Source organism: Formica exsecta, unplaced genomic scaffold (assembly GCF_003651465.1).
Source record: "Formica exsecta isolate Colony F162 unplaced genomic scaffold, ASM365146v1 scaffold138, whole genome shotgun sequence".
Lineage (NCBI taxonomy): Eukaryota > Metazoa > Arthropoda > Insecta > Hymenoptera > Formicidae > Formica > Formica exsecta.
Window position 1 is genome coordinate 1,129,534 of NW_021848711.1, and position 12,454 is coordinate 1,141,987.

Sequence of the window (12,454 nt, forward strand, 5' to 3'; positions counted from 1 at the left end):
TACACCTTTCGCCAAGTGTCGTGTGAATTTATTGTTGCAAAGTCTGTGATGTAACTTTTGAAATTACATCCTTCTGCTTTGATTTCTCTCGTAAAATACACTTGTTTTCGCGCGCTTCTCTCTTTTTCCCCCCCGCGAGAAACCGGATGCTGCTGTAGCAAAGAGAAAAAACCAATGCTAAAGGGGTGCGAAGGGGAGGGATGCGATGAAGGTGGAACGAGGGGATGGAAAAGCAGCGGATCCCCGAGGTAATAGCGCGAAAGTTCCGACATCGTTAATCTTGCAGTTCGTAGGTCGACGGATAGACGTATGTATGTACGTGTCGGATAGCGTATACTCGTTGCTACGAGTACATCACGAGGCCACACCCCCGCGTGATCGACAGCACGGTGGTTACAAAACTCACCCCAATCGCTTTACACATTTGTGTAAACGTTCACTTAGCTCATTTCTTCAATGTTATCAAATCATTATCGGACTCGAAAGGTTAATTAATTCTTAATGAATCATGAAGGAAAGATTAGAAAAATAAATAGAATAAAATATATTATATCTATAAAAAAATCCCTATATGTGTGTAATAAAATATCTATATATAATATCCAAAGGAAAACAGTTTTATTAATTTTCCATAATTTTATCATTAAGTAGATAATCATTCACAGATGAAACAACGCGTAAAACAAGCAATTATATATAAGATGTTCTTCCCTCCATTTTAAATTCTTAGAGAAATATCTGAAAGCTAAATGGACATTCAAAAAAAGTCACGCAAGAAAATTGTAGAGATTCGATTAGTGTAATTAGCAAGGTATTTTTTTATCACTATCCTTGTCTTTATCTTTATTTATCTTTATAACATTGTACCTGTTCACTTAAATTTTGATAAAATTATTTCTTTGAAGCCATAAATTATTTTAAAAAAGACTATCATATCTAATTTATTGTTAGTTTCGAAGAAAGTTGGATTTATTAGACAATAAATATTATATATATATATATGTATTGAAGAAGCGCTAAGAGAGAAAACGAGCATCATCGAGCCATCTATTGGTATTTGAAGGAACGTATCATCGTTCGATTTGCATAAATTCGCACATTTCTTAATTATCAGAAGGAACAAACAAATAAAAAAGTTTGCATTAAAATGTCTATGAGTATGTAAAGCAGAATATAGAGAGCAATATCGTTTTGCAGGAACACAAAAAATTTCGTGCAATTTCCAAATATGCAAAAAATTTATATATAATCAAATGTAAATATATATAATTATATATTATATGTTTTCATTTTTATAATTCTTGCAATAAAGTCGCATCACGCACCAGGAAATATTAACTTACAATCAAGATAAACCGCACATATACAGTTGAAGTTTGGAACGTCCTGGAGCGATTTTTAAAAAATGTACCTATACCCGCATCGGACGAGTTTGAAAAATATAAGATTCTAAGAGGAACCTATATAATAGGTAACCGAACTAATTGTATAAGCAAATCTATAGATGAGCGAATACGGTACATAGGTCATGGGGCGCTGTGTGACTCGTCAGCGGTAAAGAATAGTTGCCAGCTGAGAGGGAGGTCCTTGGGATCATTCTTTTTTTTTTTTTAATTTAAAATGCTTTCACTTAAAGACAGTTATTCAGCACCCTTGGGATCATCGACATATAACATGGATGCACATACCACGAGAAAATCGGTCCGCTTCATAGAAAAGGATAAAGCGCATGTGCGATCATATCTATCTCTTTCTATTCAACAGATTGACTGCACTTACACTCTATCTCTCTCACTTTTGATGACCACCATTTATGTACACCATTTACGATTAGATACGCAATCCACGATATATGTCGATGCTTAGGATCGCAAGTCCCGGTGAAATCCCATTATTTTTTCTCTGCAGGGCAATATTATAATCAACGTCACGTAAACTATAATATCGAGTGCACTCGGGTGACGTACTCAAACCAGTGTACACCTCTCTATGTCAGTCGTAGTTTATGACGTCTCGTTGGCGAACGACTCGGATAGAGATTATTTTCCTCGGAAAAAAATAATTTTTTTTTTTTTATATACGAAAGACCTTTTTTACTCAGTAGTAACGACAAATCGAAGCTTAAATAGACACATTTAAACATTTCAGACCACCAGTGGAGACTAAAGTCGTTTATTATACAGGATACAGGATTAGTAAACTTGTACCTGCATTGTCATTGTGTTAACTTTCAAATACTACTCTATGACATTCCAAAAAGAATTTTGAATAGATTTAGAAATATTCGACAATAGAATAAGATAGTGGTGTTGGACCACTTTAACCAAAGATGAGACAAAGATTGATAATCTAGGAAATTCCAATCTAGCAATTCTCTTATCACAGATTCTAAACAATTCATCGTTATATGCTCTCGTCCAGGATCGACGTATATCTTACAAAATTCAGCCGTTATAATATATATTGTAATATAAACGGCGACGTGGTGCGAACCACGCTGTAGTAATAATTAATGTGTTCCCTCCCCCGGTATCAAGAAGTACTCGACGGGACAGCTTCGTCGAGCAACGATAACGCGGTGCGACATATCGAGTCGCCTCGGCAAGAAAGTATGTCTTACTCGAGCGAACTGTCACGCTCCCACGAATATCTGAGTTTTCGTAGCTCTATACCGCTGAGGAAGATTGTCGTCGATGCGGATGGTGCCAAGGTATTATTTCATTAGTGATATAAGATTTAAATATAAATATAAATAATTCGATATCTAACTGTTTATCGACATTTATCTTATTTTGTTTTATCATTGTTTTGGACATATAGTAAAGATTTAAAGTAACTTTGTGATTCTATCTGAGCGTCGAATAAAATAACAAAACACTAACTTTATCTTGAAATGTAAATTGTTTCAGGGATGGAAGGTGTACGATTCCAATCCAAAAACTATCAAGTGCCCGCTTATATGTCTTCCACCAGTCTGTGGTACCGCCGATATCTTTTTTAGGCAATTATTAGGCCTGGCTGCCAAAGGTTATAGAGTTATATCAGTGAGTTGAATATAAAGTCGTGAAACATTTAAATGTATATGCAAAGTAGCGTGAAAGATCTTGTTTACATCATATTGATGCAACAGTTGACCTTTAACAGTTGATCCAGGAAGTTCACCTTTATAGGCTGAGCCACCAGTATATTGGAGTATAAAGGAATGGTGCGATGGATTCAGAAAACTGTTGGATTACCTGGAACTTGACAAGGTCCATCTTTTTGGTGCTTCGTTAGGTTAGAACGTATAAGCAAAATATTCATTTTTAAATTCACATGTAATCTTACAAATAAAATGCATAATTATAAATTTTATATTTGCAGGTGGTTTCCTGGCACAGAAGTTTACAGAAATAAATGCGCATTGCCCTAGAGTAGTATCTTTAGTTCTGTGCAATACTTTTACGGATACATCTGTATTTAGTTACAATGATTCCGCAGCAGTGTAAGTCAATTCTTTTTATTACAAAATAATTTACTCAATTTTACATCGATTCTGTTATTATATTTCTTATGTTCACAGTTTTTGGATTTTACCTTCAATGGTACTAAAGAAAATGGTAATGGGAAATTTTGCAACAGAGAAAGTTGATGGAGAGATCATAGAGGCAATAGATTTTATGGTGGAAAGGGTATGAATCTCTATTTTCTTCAAAAATTATTGGGAAACAAGAGAAACATATAGAATGTTTTATTTCTACATATAGAATGTTTTATTTGAGAAATTGTTTTTAATCCTGTATACATTTCTCACAATTTTATATAATTTCTAGCTGGAGAGCTTAACGCAACCTGAATTAGCATCTCGTTTAACAATGAATTGCATAAATTGTTATGTACAACCTCAAAAAATATGTCATTTACCAGTGACGATAATAGATGTTTTTGACGAATATGCTTTATCAAACGCTGTTAGGGAAGAAATGTATAAATGCTATCCAAATGCGAAATTGGCCCACTTGAAAAGTGGTGGAAATTTTCCATACTTGAGTCGATCTGCCGAAGTCAATTTGCATTTGCAGGTAAATTTATAAAATACAATTGCGGTCAAGAAGAATTTTTTATTATCGATGATTGATAAAGCATCAGAGGGGTTGTTTTCAGATACATCTAAGACAATTTGAGGACACCGAATATGCAGCCTCAGAAAAAATTAAGATTTAGCATAATGTGTTTATATTAGGAAAAATGAAGTATTAATTAAATAAAGATGGATTCCACTACTCATAAACGGATATTATAAATATGGACATCTACGTCTTTTATATCGTATATCGAGTAAGATATGATTTAATTAATGTCTCAATTTAGCTCTTAACAAAGCAATAATTTGTTACAATGTCCAAATATTATATAATATGAATTATATAATATATAGCTATTTTGAATCCATTATGTCAAACACATTTAGTTCCTTAAATATAAAGAGCATTTATATTTTATAATATCCTGATTTTCTTTTATCTGTAAAAAGAAAATAATATCTACAATATCATCTATTCTCGCAAGTTAAAAATAAATATATCTTTATTAAGAAGTATACTTTTTACCAAATTTCCTTTATTATATATAAATAATTCTAATTAAACCTAATAACAAAATATTTTCAAAACATTATTTTCTTAAAATACGACAAGAATTCATAAATAAATACTTTCATAAAATTTTATGTAATATAAATCTATTTAGGCGTATGATCTATTTTATTTTATCTGTTCTTCTATTATTGTTCTCTTGGAAGCTAATATATATTTTAAAGCAGCACAGTTATGGTGTGCAAAGAGAAGTTGACCATAGTTTGCTAGGTCGCCTGACCGGGAGACCGTATAAGAACTCGCTTGGTATCGATTCCTTCATGTGTGCTCGCTCGCGTTTCTCTTTTGCAATCTCGTATTACAGGGCCTGTTTTGCCAAGTATACGTATACGAACGACATTGTCCCTATTAGCTTCCTTTAAATTTCTCTTTTCCGCGTTGATTTTTCAATTTTAAATTTTAATTGGCCATAATTATATATATAATTTTAAATTACCGACATATCAAGGATTTATCTATGATTTTATATGATAATTGAATAAATCTTTTTGGAAAAAAGTGCTAAAGTTAAAAAGAATTAAAAATTCTATTAATTATACATGAAGTTTCATCGAAATATTCAAATAAACGCCAAATAATTCATCTGTTCAATTTATTAATATTAAATTTATTCATATTCACAAACATTATGAATATTATCTGATATCTTGCGTGTGAAAAATGAAAAAAATAGTTTATTAAAAAGATTAATGGGAGGTTTGATTTATTCGACGTGTAAGTAAGATTCACATGCTGATAAGATTATCTTTATCGCACTTGTTGCCGATATTGTCCCATAAGTAATCTTCCTGGTGAACTGGCATAATCCCTCTCTAGTAAAGAATGACGTATGTGTATAATGTACGTCTCAAAGCTCAGTCTCTTACCTGCACGCAACGCAGCCGGTATCCGATCGCGATAGTATATTCGTCGTGACAATAAAGTGAAATCTTCTAATATTTTTTTACGGCACGTTTTAAAATATTCATATCATTCAGATTGATAAATCACGTAAATTACAATCTGATTACTTTTTCGATAAGCTTTAGGAAATTCAGTCGTAAAGTAAGACACTTGTTGGTAAGACGGTGTCTTGTTCGCTTTCATACATTTTTGTGTAATTTTATTTTTTTAACTAAAAGAGAGAGTCTCGAGTTTTTTCCTCTCTCTTTTTTTATCGACTGTGTGTAGCCGATCGCGTCTTCTGTAAAATATTAAATTATTTTTTATAGTTGTATGTTAAATTTATATTTATTGAAATACGTATGCACATGTGCGTGTATTTTATTTTAATAGTTAACAATATTTTGCCAGAGTTTTTGTTAACTTTTCCTGTAATTATGTTACCCTTAATGAGTCATACGTTGAACAATTGGATCGAAGTGGTCGCATCATTATTGTAATAAGACATGCTATTATCGATATACGATCTATATCTAATCCCTCGTGTGATATTACGATACATTGATGCATATGCTTTTAGTAAACTTATTCATAACTATCATGCAACCATTCTAATGAAAAACTGTTCTAAGGAAAAATAGCTTGCAGCTAAATCTAATCAAGTGAAAGGAACATTGACCACAGGTTCGCCTTAGAAACAAAGCGTCATCAATTGATATTTATTTTTGTTGTCATGCAAAATAATAGAATTTTTTACTATTTAAGTTTCGAACTTGTCCTTAAAATATCTACGGTATATTTTATCAGAGATCTTTCCTTCCCACGCGGAATCTTCTATTAGATTTTAATTTCCATTTTATAATCGCCCTGATTTTATTTTCCGCAGATATTATCTTTCGGAAGTACAACAAACAAAATAATATCATGATGGATTCACCGGAATCCTGAAAGTTTCCATCTCTACATCTTGGAAAATACAAAATCTTAAAAAAATGAATAATGCCGGCGAGCGAACGCGTCTCGTGGACACCGGAAGGATTGCGACATCCACGAAACTTGCTTACGCTCTTGGACACGTCTTCAACGATCTGGCGGCTGCCATGTGGTTCTCCTACACTCTAATTTATCTTCAACGAGTGGCGTTATTAGAACCCATCGTCGCCGGTGCGCTTTTGCTCCTAGGTAAGCGTCCAATTATTCATACACGACGTGGACGACGTTATCTTATTATTAGTCAACGATTGATTAATGTCGAAACGATTTTCATTCAAGGACAAGTCATCGATGCGATTGCGACACCTGTGTTTGGTTTCCTGGTCGATCGTTACAGCAAGAAGAAGATTTGGCACGTTTTCGGTTCTGTCATAGTCACCCTGTCCTTTCCCGTAATATTTGGCGGTTTCGCCAATTCGTCCGCTACGACAGCTATGTTTTTATATGTAACGAGTATTACAATATTTCAAACGGGTTGGGCGGCCGTACAGATTTCTCATCTATCAATGATTCCCTCCTTAACTAATTCTCTCCTGGCTCGAGCCGATTTGACCGCTATAAGGTATGTAAATTGTAACAAGATTCTTTTTCTCTCTATCTCTCTTTCTCCCTGTGTGAGTTACATTAAAATAAATTTGATTATAGATATTCCGCCCAAGTTAGTGCGGCCGTGGTAGTTTTTATAGTTACGTGGATAGTTTTACCGACTAGTGGAGATGAGTCGATGGTTCAGTTGGATCAGCAGGACGATTATAAATTTAGAGTACGTACAAAAAAGCCGCGTGTAAAAAAAAAAAAAAAAAAAATTGAACGTAATTTCCCGTGCGCCCGGCAATTTTAACGCATTACAATATCCATTTTATAATTTACAGAATATCGTCCTGGTTCTCACGACTCTCGGTCTGACCGCAACAGTTTTTTTTCACATTTTTCTAAAAGCGAATCTCTTGGAACGAGAAACGTCTCCGAAAGCGAACATCGAGGAGCCGATTGGATCGTCGAACCGTCGAATGTCATGGATCGATATCACGATCTTGTTGAGAGTCGCGATGCTCTACGTAGCGAGCAGATTATTTATCACTCTTAGCACAGTGTACTTGCCACTGTATATAGAGGAAACCGAAATTGGCGGCAAGAAGGCATTGGCCACTGTGCCACTGGTCTCGTACATATCCTCGTTCGTGGCCGCTTTCTTACTTAAATACATCAACAGAAGTTGCGGCACCAAGGTAAGTCTTTGATGATACTTTCTTAAATGGAATCAGTGTATTGTCATTGACAAACAGTATTTTCGGTTATAGCACTGCGAACAATGAAATCTCACTGAAAAAAATTAGTTGATGATAATGACTCTCAATCACACACATAGTGATATTTTAAAATATCTTATTCCCGGGAAAAGTCTATATATTATCAAATATAAAATTAGATATGATTAGATGTATATAGACAATTTTTTCTCACTTCTTAAAATTTATATTATTTTATATTTAATATATTTATATTTAATTACATATATAGACTTTTTTCTTGCGTTATGTAATATTATATATATATGAGATAAATTCGATAGCGATATATTTCGTTAAAGAAATATCTAAATTTGATCAAGCGTCTTGTTCATTTTTTATTACGCTTATCACATTTTAAGAGTAAAAAAAATCATATGCATATAATTCTAAATTAGAATATTAGTTGTATGAAACTTTATTGTCATAATCAGCGAGGCATAAGACGAGAGAGCAAAGTATGAATGTTTTCATCGAAGAGATGAACGAATATTTCACTGATCTTATTACTGTTTTGATCAATGACATTTTCACTGATTCAATTTAAGAAAGTAAAGAGAAAGAAGAAAAAAACGAAAAAAAGGAACTGCGTATATATATTCATATTGTTATTTCGCCGAATCGAAAATAGGTGTGCTATTTTCTCGGTGCTACAGTAGGATTAGCGGCAGCAGTCGTTACGGAATTTGTCGCGGGTAATACGACGGTCGTGTACGTCATCGCCGTATTAATTGGCGCGGGAAGCTCCATTACGATGGTCACCGCATTGAGCGTCACCGCCGAATTAATCGGCTCCAGAACGGAGCGTAGCGCGCTCGTGTATTCCATCGTCACGTTCCTCGATAAAATAATCACCGGGCTCGTGGTGATATTCATCGAGAAGTGGTGAGTGATATCCGGAATATGGGGACTGAATTTAATTTAATTATACAAGTTACAATTTTATATGTAATTATATATATATTGATTCGCGTACGCACGAAGAGAGTCATCGACATGGATATATTAAATTTACCCTGCGCGTAAAATTTATTTTTAATCACCGTTGAATTGCAAACGGGAGTTTGATATCGATTATTTTGTTATTCATATCGTTCGTATATTTTTCCAACATTCCGCTTTTATTCCTTTCAGGAGATGCAACGACAAGGAACTTTGTTTCAATTATAACCGAGACACATTGTCTATCGTATGCGCTTCCTCGATGACACTGGGACTCATAACTTTGATATCTGTATCGCGTTGCCTAACTTGAGACACAATGACGGATCGATAACGCCTTTCGCATTATGTCTGTATATAGATCGCAATTTTATTTATCCTCCCGTTGAAAATATTGCCAAGGGACGAGCGATATAAAAAAAAAAAATTCTACATCAATGACGTAGTTATTTTTTGTTTATATCTCGTTTTATATCAAAATCGCAATAAATCTAAAAAAATCCATTATCTTTCCTACACTTTCTTTTTTTTTTTTTTATACTCGTGTTGCCATCTTATATCAAGATTAAAAGAAATTAAAAAAAAAATCCATTATCTTTCTAATCTCCTTTTTCGAATTTATCGATTTCAAGATCAATCGTCGCTTTATTATCATCCGCTTTCGCGAATGTTAATTTCATCCAATTGTGCCAGATGTCGTCCGGTATGCGTTTCGTCGTTTCACGGCGAACTTCACGTATTAGAGAAAAGGCGCGTCGCCATAGCAGTAATGGCGCGAGAGTACGTTGACCCGCTTGTCCGCGCGTTACATACCGTCCTGGCTCCTAGTCGCGGTTGCGTCGTAGTACGTCAAGGCAAGAGAGACACACATTCGCTTTATCGCTCGTATATACAAAGCGTACCGGGAAACAGGAGGGAGATCGTAGACGGGGCGGCGAGCCACTGCGCAGACGCTTGGGGTGGTGGGTGGAGGAGAGTGGGAGTCGCGCGGCCGCACGTTCACGAGGTATGGCGTGGTGCGCGTTCTAGTAAACAAGTTGTGTGTGTCGAGTCGCGCGGGGAATCTCGCGCTCCCCGAACGAGCAATAGCGATTACCGTACGTATTTGTTCGACGAGACGCGACCGTTTCGTCGTGCGTCACGACGCGTCGCGTCGTCATCGTCGTCGTTGTTATTGTCGTCATTGTCGTCGTCGTCGTCGTCGTCGCTGTGTAAAAAAATCTCGTATCATGGTGAGAGAAACGATAGAGGATAAATAAATGATAACTTCAACTCAGATACATACGAGCCGAGTGACTCTCGACACCATTGCCGCGGACCGTCTCGGTGTGCTTACGTGGGTGTATGTGTGTTGTTTCTCTCGTCTCTCGTTTGCGGAGAAAAGTGTTTACAGTGCTTGCCATACCGGATCTCTCTTTCTCTCAACCGAGGCTCAACGAGACGACTTTCGGATCCGTGGCGAGACGAGGGAGTCGTCGGCGCGACGAAGGTGATGACTCCGAGACACGTTCAACGGAGTTCCCCACTGAACGCCGCGTTTCAGGTGAGCGCCTCTCTTTCTCTTTGCTTTCTCCTTCGCGTCATTTTTGTCTCGTTCCTTCTTTTTTCGCCGCACGCGCCCCAGACGACACGCGTCTCTTTTACATGTCACGTATTTGCCAAGCAATTCGGTTATTATCGCGTCAAATATCGTGCAATATTGACTCACGCTTCTTTTTGTGTCGCAAAATATTCTCTAAATGTGTGTTTTCGACTTTCGTTTTTGTCTTTCGATCGCGGAGATGTCTTTTCTATTTCCCTTTTCTCTCTCTCTCTCTCTCTCTCTCTCTTTTTCTCTCTATTTTGTGTCATCTAAAGAATTCGCTCCGCATCGCCCTTTTCTCATTTCGTCCTCGATCGAAAAGGTACACGACCGGAGAGAGGGCGAGGAGAGAAGGTTAGGGAAAAGGTGCGCGCAGGTAACACGCGAAATTTTTTCGAGACCGTTGCCGTCGTTCCTGGGCGTTGTTTCTCTCGTAGCCGGACGCTACATTGTGGAGCTCGTGACGAAAAGGTGCTTTTCGCATGAAACACGCATGCTTTCACGCGCGTATCAATGGCCTCCGAACGCGCCGTGTAAATTATTCGCTCGTTCGCGAGAAGAGAAAAATTTAAGAGAGAGAGAGAGAGAGAGAGAGAGAGAGAGAGAGAGAAGGAGGGGAAGGGAGAGAAAGAGCGAAGTGAAAAGAAGGAAGCGAAACGGCTCCACGTAGGAGGTGGCGGTGGCGATTTTTTTCGTGGAAGGTACGCCTGGAGGCGGCCGTTTTCTTTCGAATCTCACAGCGCGATGTCGTTTTGCTCGGATAAAATCGACGGCGTGTCGATATAGGGGACGGCGTGGCGACGACGGTTAGATCGTGATATTTTTCTCTTTAGTCACTGACCTCGCGGCCGCTCGGCTAACCTCGTTCACCGCCGCCGCGCCGTCGCGTCGCGTCGCGAGAACGAACGTCGCGACGACGTCGATCCGCGTTCGGAAGAGAGAGGAGAACCGCGTTTCGTGGACCATGGCTTTCGGCACGTCTCGTCGTCTCGCCGCGAGGCCCGATTTCATCTCGCATCAAAGCATTCTTTACCGAAAGAGAGAGAGAGAGAGAGAGAGAAAGAAAGAGCCTGTCCTTGTGTTCTCTTACATTATCGTAAATATATGTTTTCCTTCGTACAAGCCTCCCTTAGGGGATGTCTATATTATACTCGATATTTGCGCGATTTATGTTTGCTAGGATAAACAACAATACTACATTTCTTTCTCTCTCGTGTCTTTTTCGAAAAATCTCTTTCGAAGGGGAACGCAAAAACGAGTTATTCAATCTTATGCAAAATCTATTGATATTTACGGATGCTTATGAAACACGTGTGCTTATATAATTTTCGATTTCTAAAATTATGTTAATGACGGTTTTGATTTTAATTCAAGTAATATCAATTTTCATTCTTGTAAATGCGTTACGAATGGAGAAAAGACGCCGCTCGTTATATGTATACAGCCCCTTTTCTCGTGTAACCGCATCGCCCGAAAATGGAGGCCGTTCCGCGATTATTTCCGAGTTGGCGAACGATGCGACGACACGAGAGTATCGATCGAACATTCTATTCGTTGATTTATAATAAGATATATTTGATTGATAGTAATGACATATATCATCGTACTCTCTGCTAGCTGCTGAATTAAAAATTAAGAAAAATATGTAATCTGTCAGAGCAGAAAAACAAAAAAACATTTGTTACAGAGACAGTTTGATCTAGAGAGAATCGATTCTTCGAATGACAGGTGTTTAAGATCGATTGAGATTGCGTTCGGAATCGATTCCCATGGCATTATTTCGCGCTTTGTCGCTGAATACGCGCTTTATTTAAGCTAGCCGTACGGAAAATAACGCAGAACCGCACGAGTAACGATGACGTTTATGACATCGTAGACATCAGGCAGAGGTTGTTGCCTGAGGTATGCCTTAACTGAGGCGAAATAAGTAAAAAGTTTGCTAGACGTTCAGCCTTGAAAATATTCGTAAAAATGTTATTGGATTTATTGACGGCTGACATTAACGACAAGTAATAACGTCGGGCCGCAGTGCGTCGCCGTTCCGTCATTCTTATAAGCGTTAGCGGTACGTTTATTTTTTTTGTCTGTCGTTGCAAATCATGAAAAGACGCCAATGTTTTGTTTTTTTTTTT

General features: G+C 37.1%; 3 protein-coding genes across 9 annotated transcripts in view; all 3 read left to right on the forward strand.

The window, feature by feature from the left end:
- The first annotated feature begins 1,921 nt into the window (after positions 1-1,921).
- Positions 1,922-4,547, forward strand: LOC115246026 (maspardin-like). Its single transcript, XM_029824605.1, has 7 exons — positions 1,922-2,710; positions 2,910-3,044; positions 3,171-3,276; positions 3,364-3,484; positions 3,563-3,671; positions 3,813-4,061; positions 4,144-4,547. The coding sequence occupies exons 1-7, from the start codon at positions 2,513-2,515 to the stop codon at positions 4,201-4,203; spliced, it is 978 nt and encodes a 325-aa protein (XP_029680465.1). The 5' UTR covers positions 1,922-2,512; the 3' UTR covers positions 4,204-4,547.
- A 212-nt stretch (positions 4,548-4,759) lies between these two features.
- Positions 4,760-9,169, forward strand: LOC115246025 (major facilitator superfamily domain-containing protein 12-like). 7 transcript variants are annotated; one of them, XM_029824604.1, is made up of 7 exons: positions 5,485-6,200; positions 6,403-6,698; positions 6,789-7,071; positions 7,155-7,272; positions 7,382-7,738; positions 8,430-8,683; positions 8,933-9,169. In XM_029824604.1, the coding sequence occupies exons 2-7, from the start codon at positions 6,509-6,511 to the stop codon at positions 9,051-9,053; spliced, it is 1,323 nt and encodes a 440-aa protein (XP_029680464.1). In that variant the 5' UTR covers positions 5,485-6,200; positions 6,403-6,508; the 3' UTR covers positions 9,054-9,169. The 7 variants fall into 7 exon arrangements, with proteins under 7 accessions (XP_029680463.1, XP_029680464.1, XP_029680460.1 ...); XM_029824600.1 differs by having other exon boundaries at positions 5,485-5,693; positions 6,149-6,200; positions 6,403-7,071; XM_029824601.1 differs by having other exon boundaries at positions 5,485-5,693; positions 6,158-6,200; positions 6,403-7,071.
- A 126-nt stretch (positions 9,170-9,295) lies between these two features.
- Positions 9,296-12,454, forward strand: part of LOC115246030 (insulin-like receptor) — a 54,882-nt gene continuing 51,723 nt past the window's right edge. The window contains exon 1 of the mRNA XM_029824608.1: positions 9,296-10,283. The gene's annotated coding sequence lies outside the window, so the exon portion shown is untranslated. The remainder of the gene's footprint in view (positions 10,284-12,454) is intronic.

Coding starts and splice junctions, on each gene's coding strand:
- LOC115246026 (XM_029824605.1), top strand. CDS start 2,513: ATGTGTTCCCTCCCCCGGTATCAAGAAGTACTCGACGGGACAGCTTCG. Junction 3,485..3,562: donor TACAATGATTCCGCAGCAGT/GTAAGTCAATTC, acceptor TTATGTTCACAG/TTTTTGGATTTTACCTTCAA. Junction 3,672..3,812: donor TAGATTTTATGGTGGAAAGG/GTATGAATCTCT, acceptor TATAATTTCTAG/CTGGAGAGCTTAACGCAACC.
- LOC115246025 (XM_029824603.1), top strand. CDS start 6,509: ATGAATAATGCCGGCGAGCGAACGCGTCTCGTGGACACCGGAAGGATT. Junction 7,072..7,154: donor GCCGATTTGACCGCTATAAG/GTATGTAAATTG, acceptor ATTTGATTATAG/ATATTCCGCCCAAGTTAGTG. Junction 8,684..8,932: donor GTGATATTCATCGAGAAGTG/GTGAGTGATATC, acceptor TATTCCTTTCAG/GAGATGCAACGACAAGGAAC.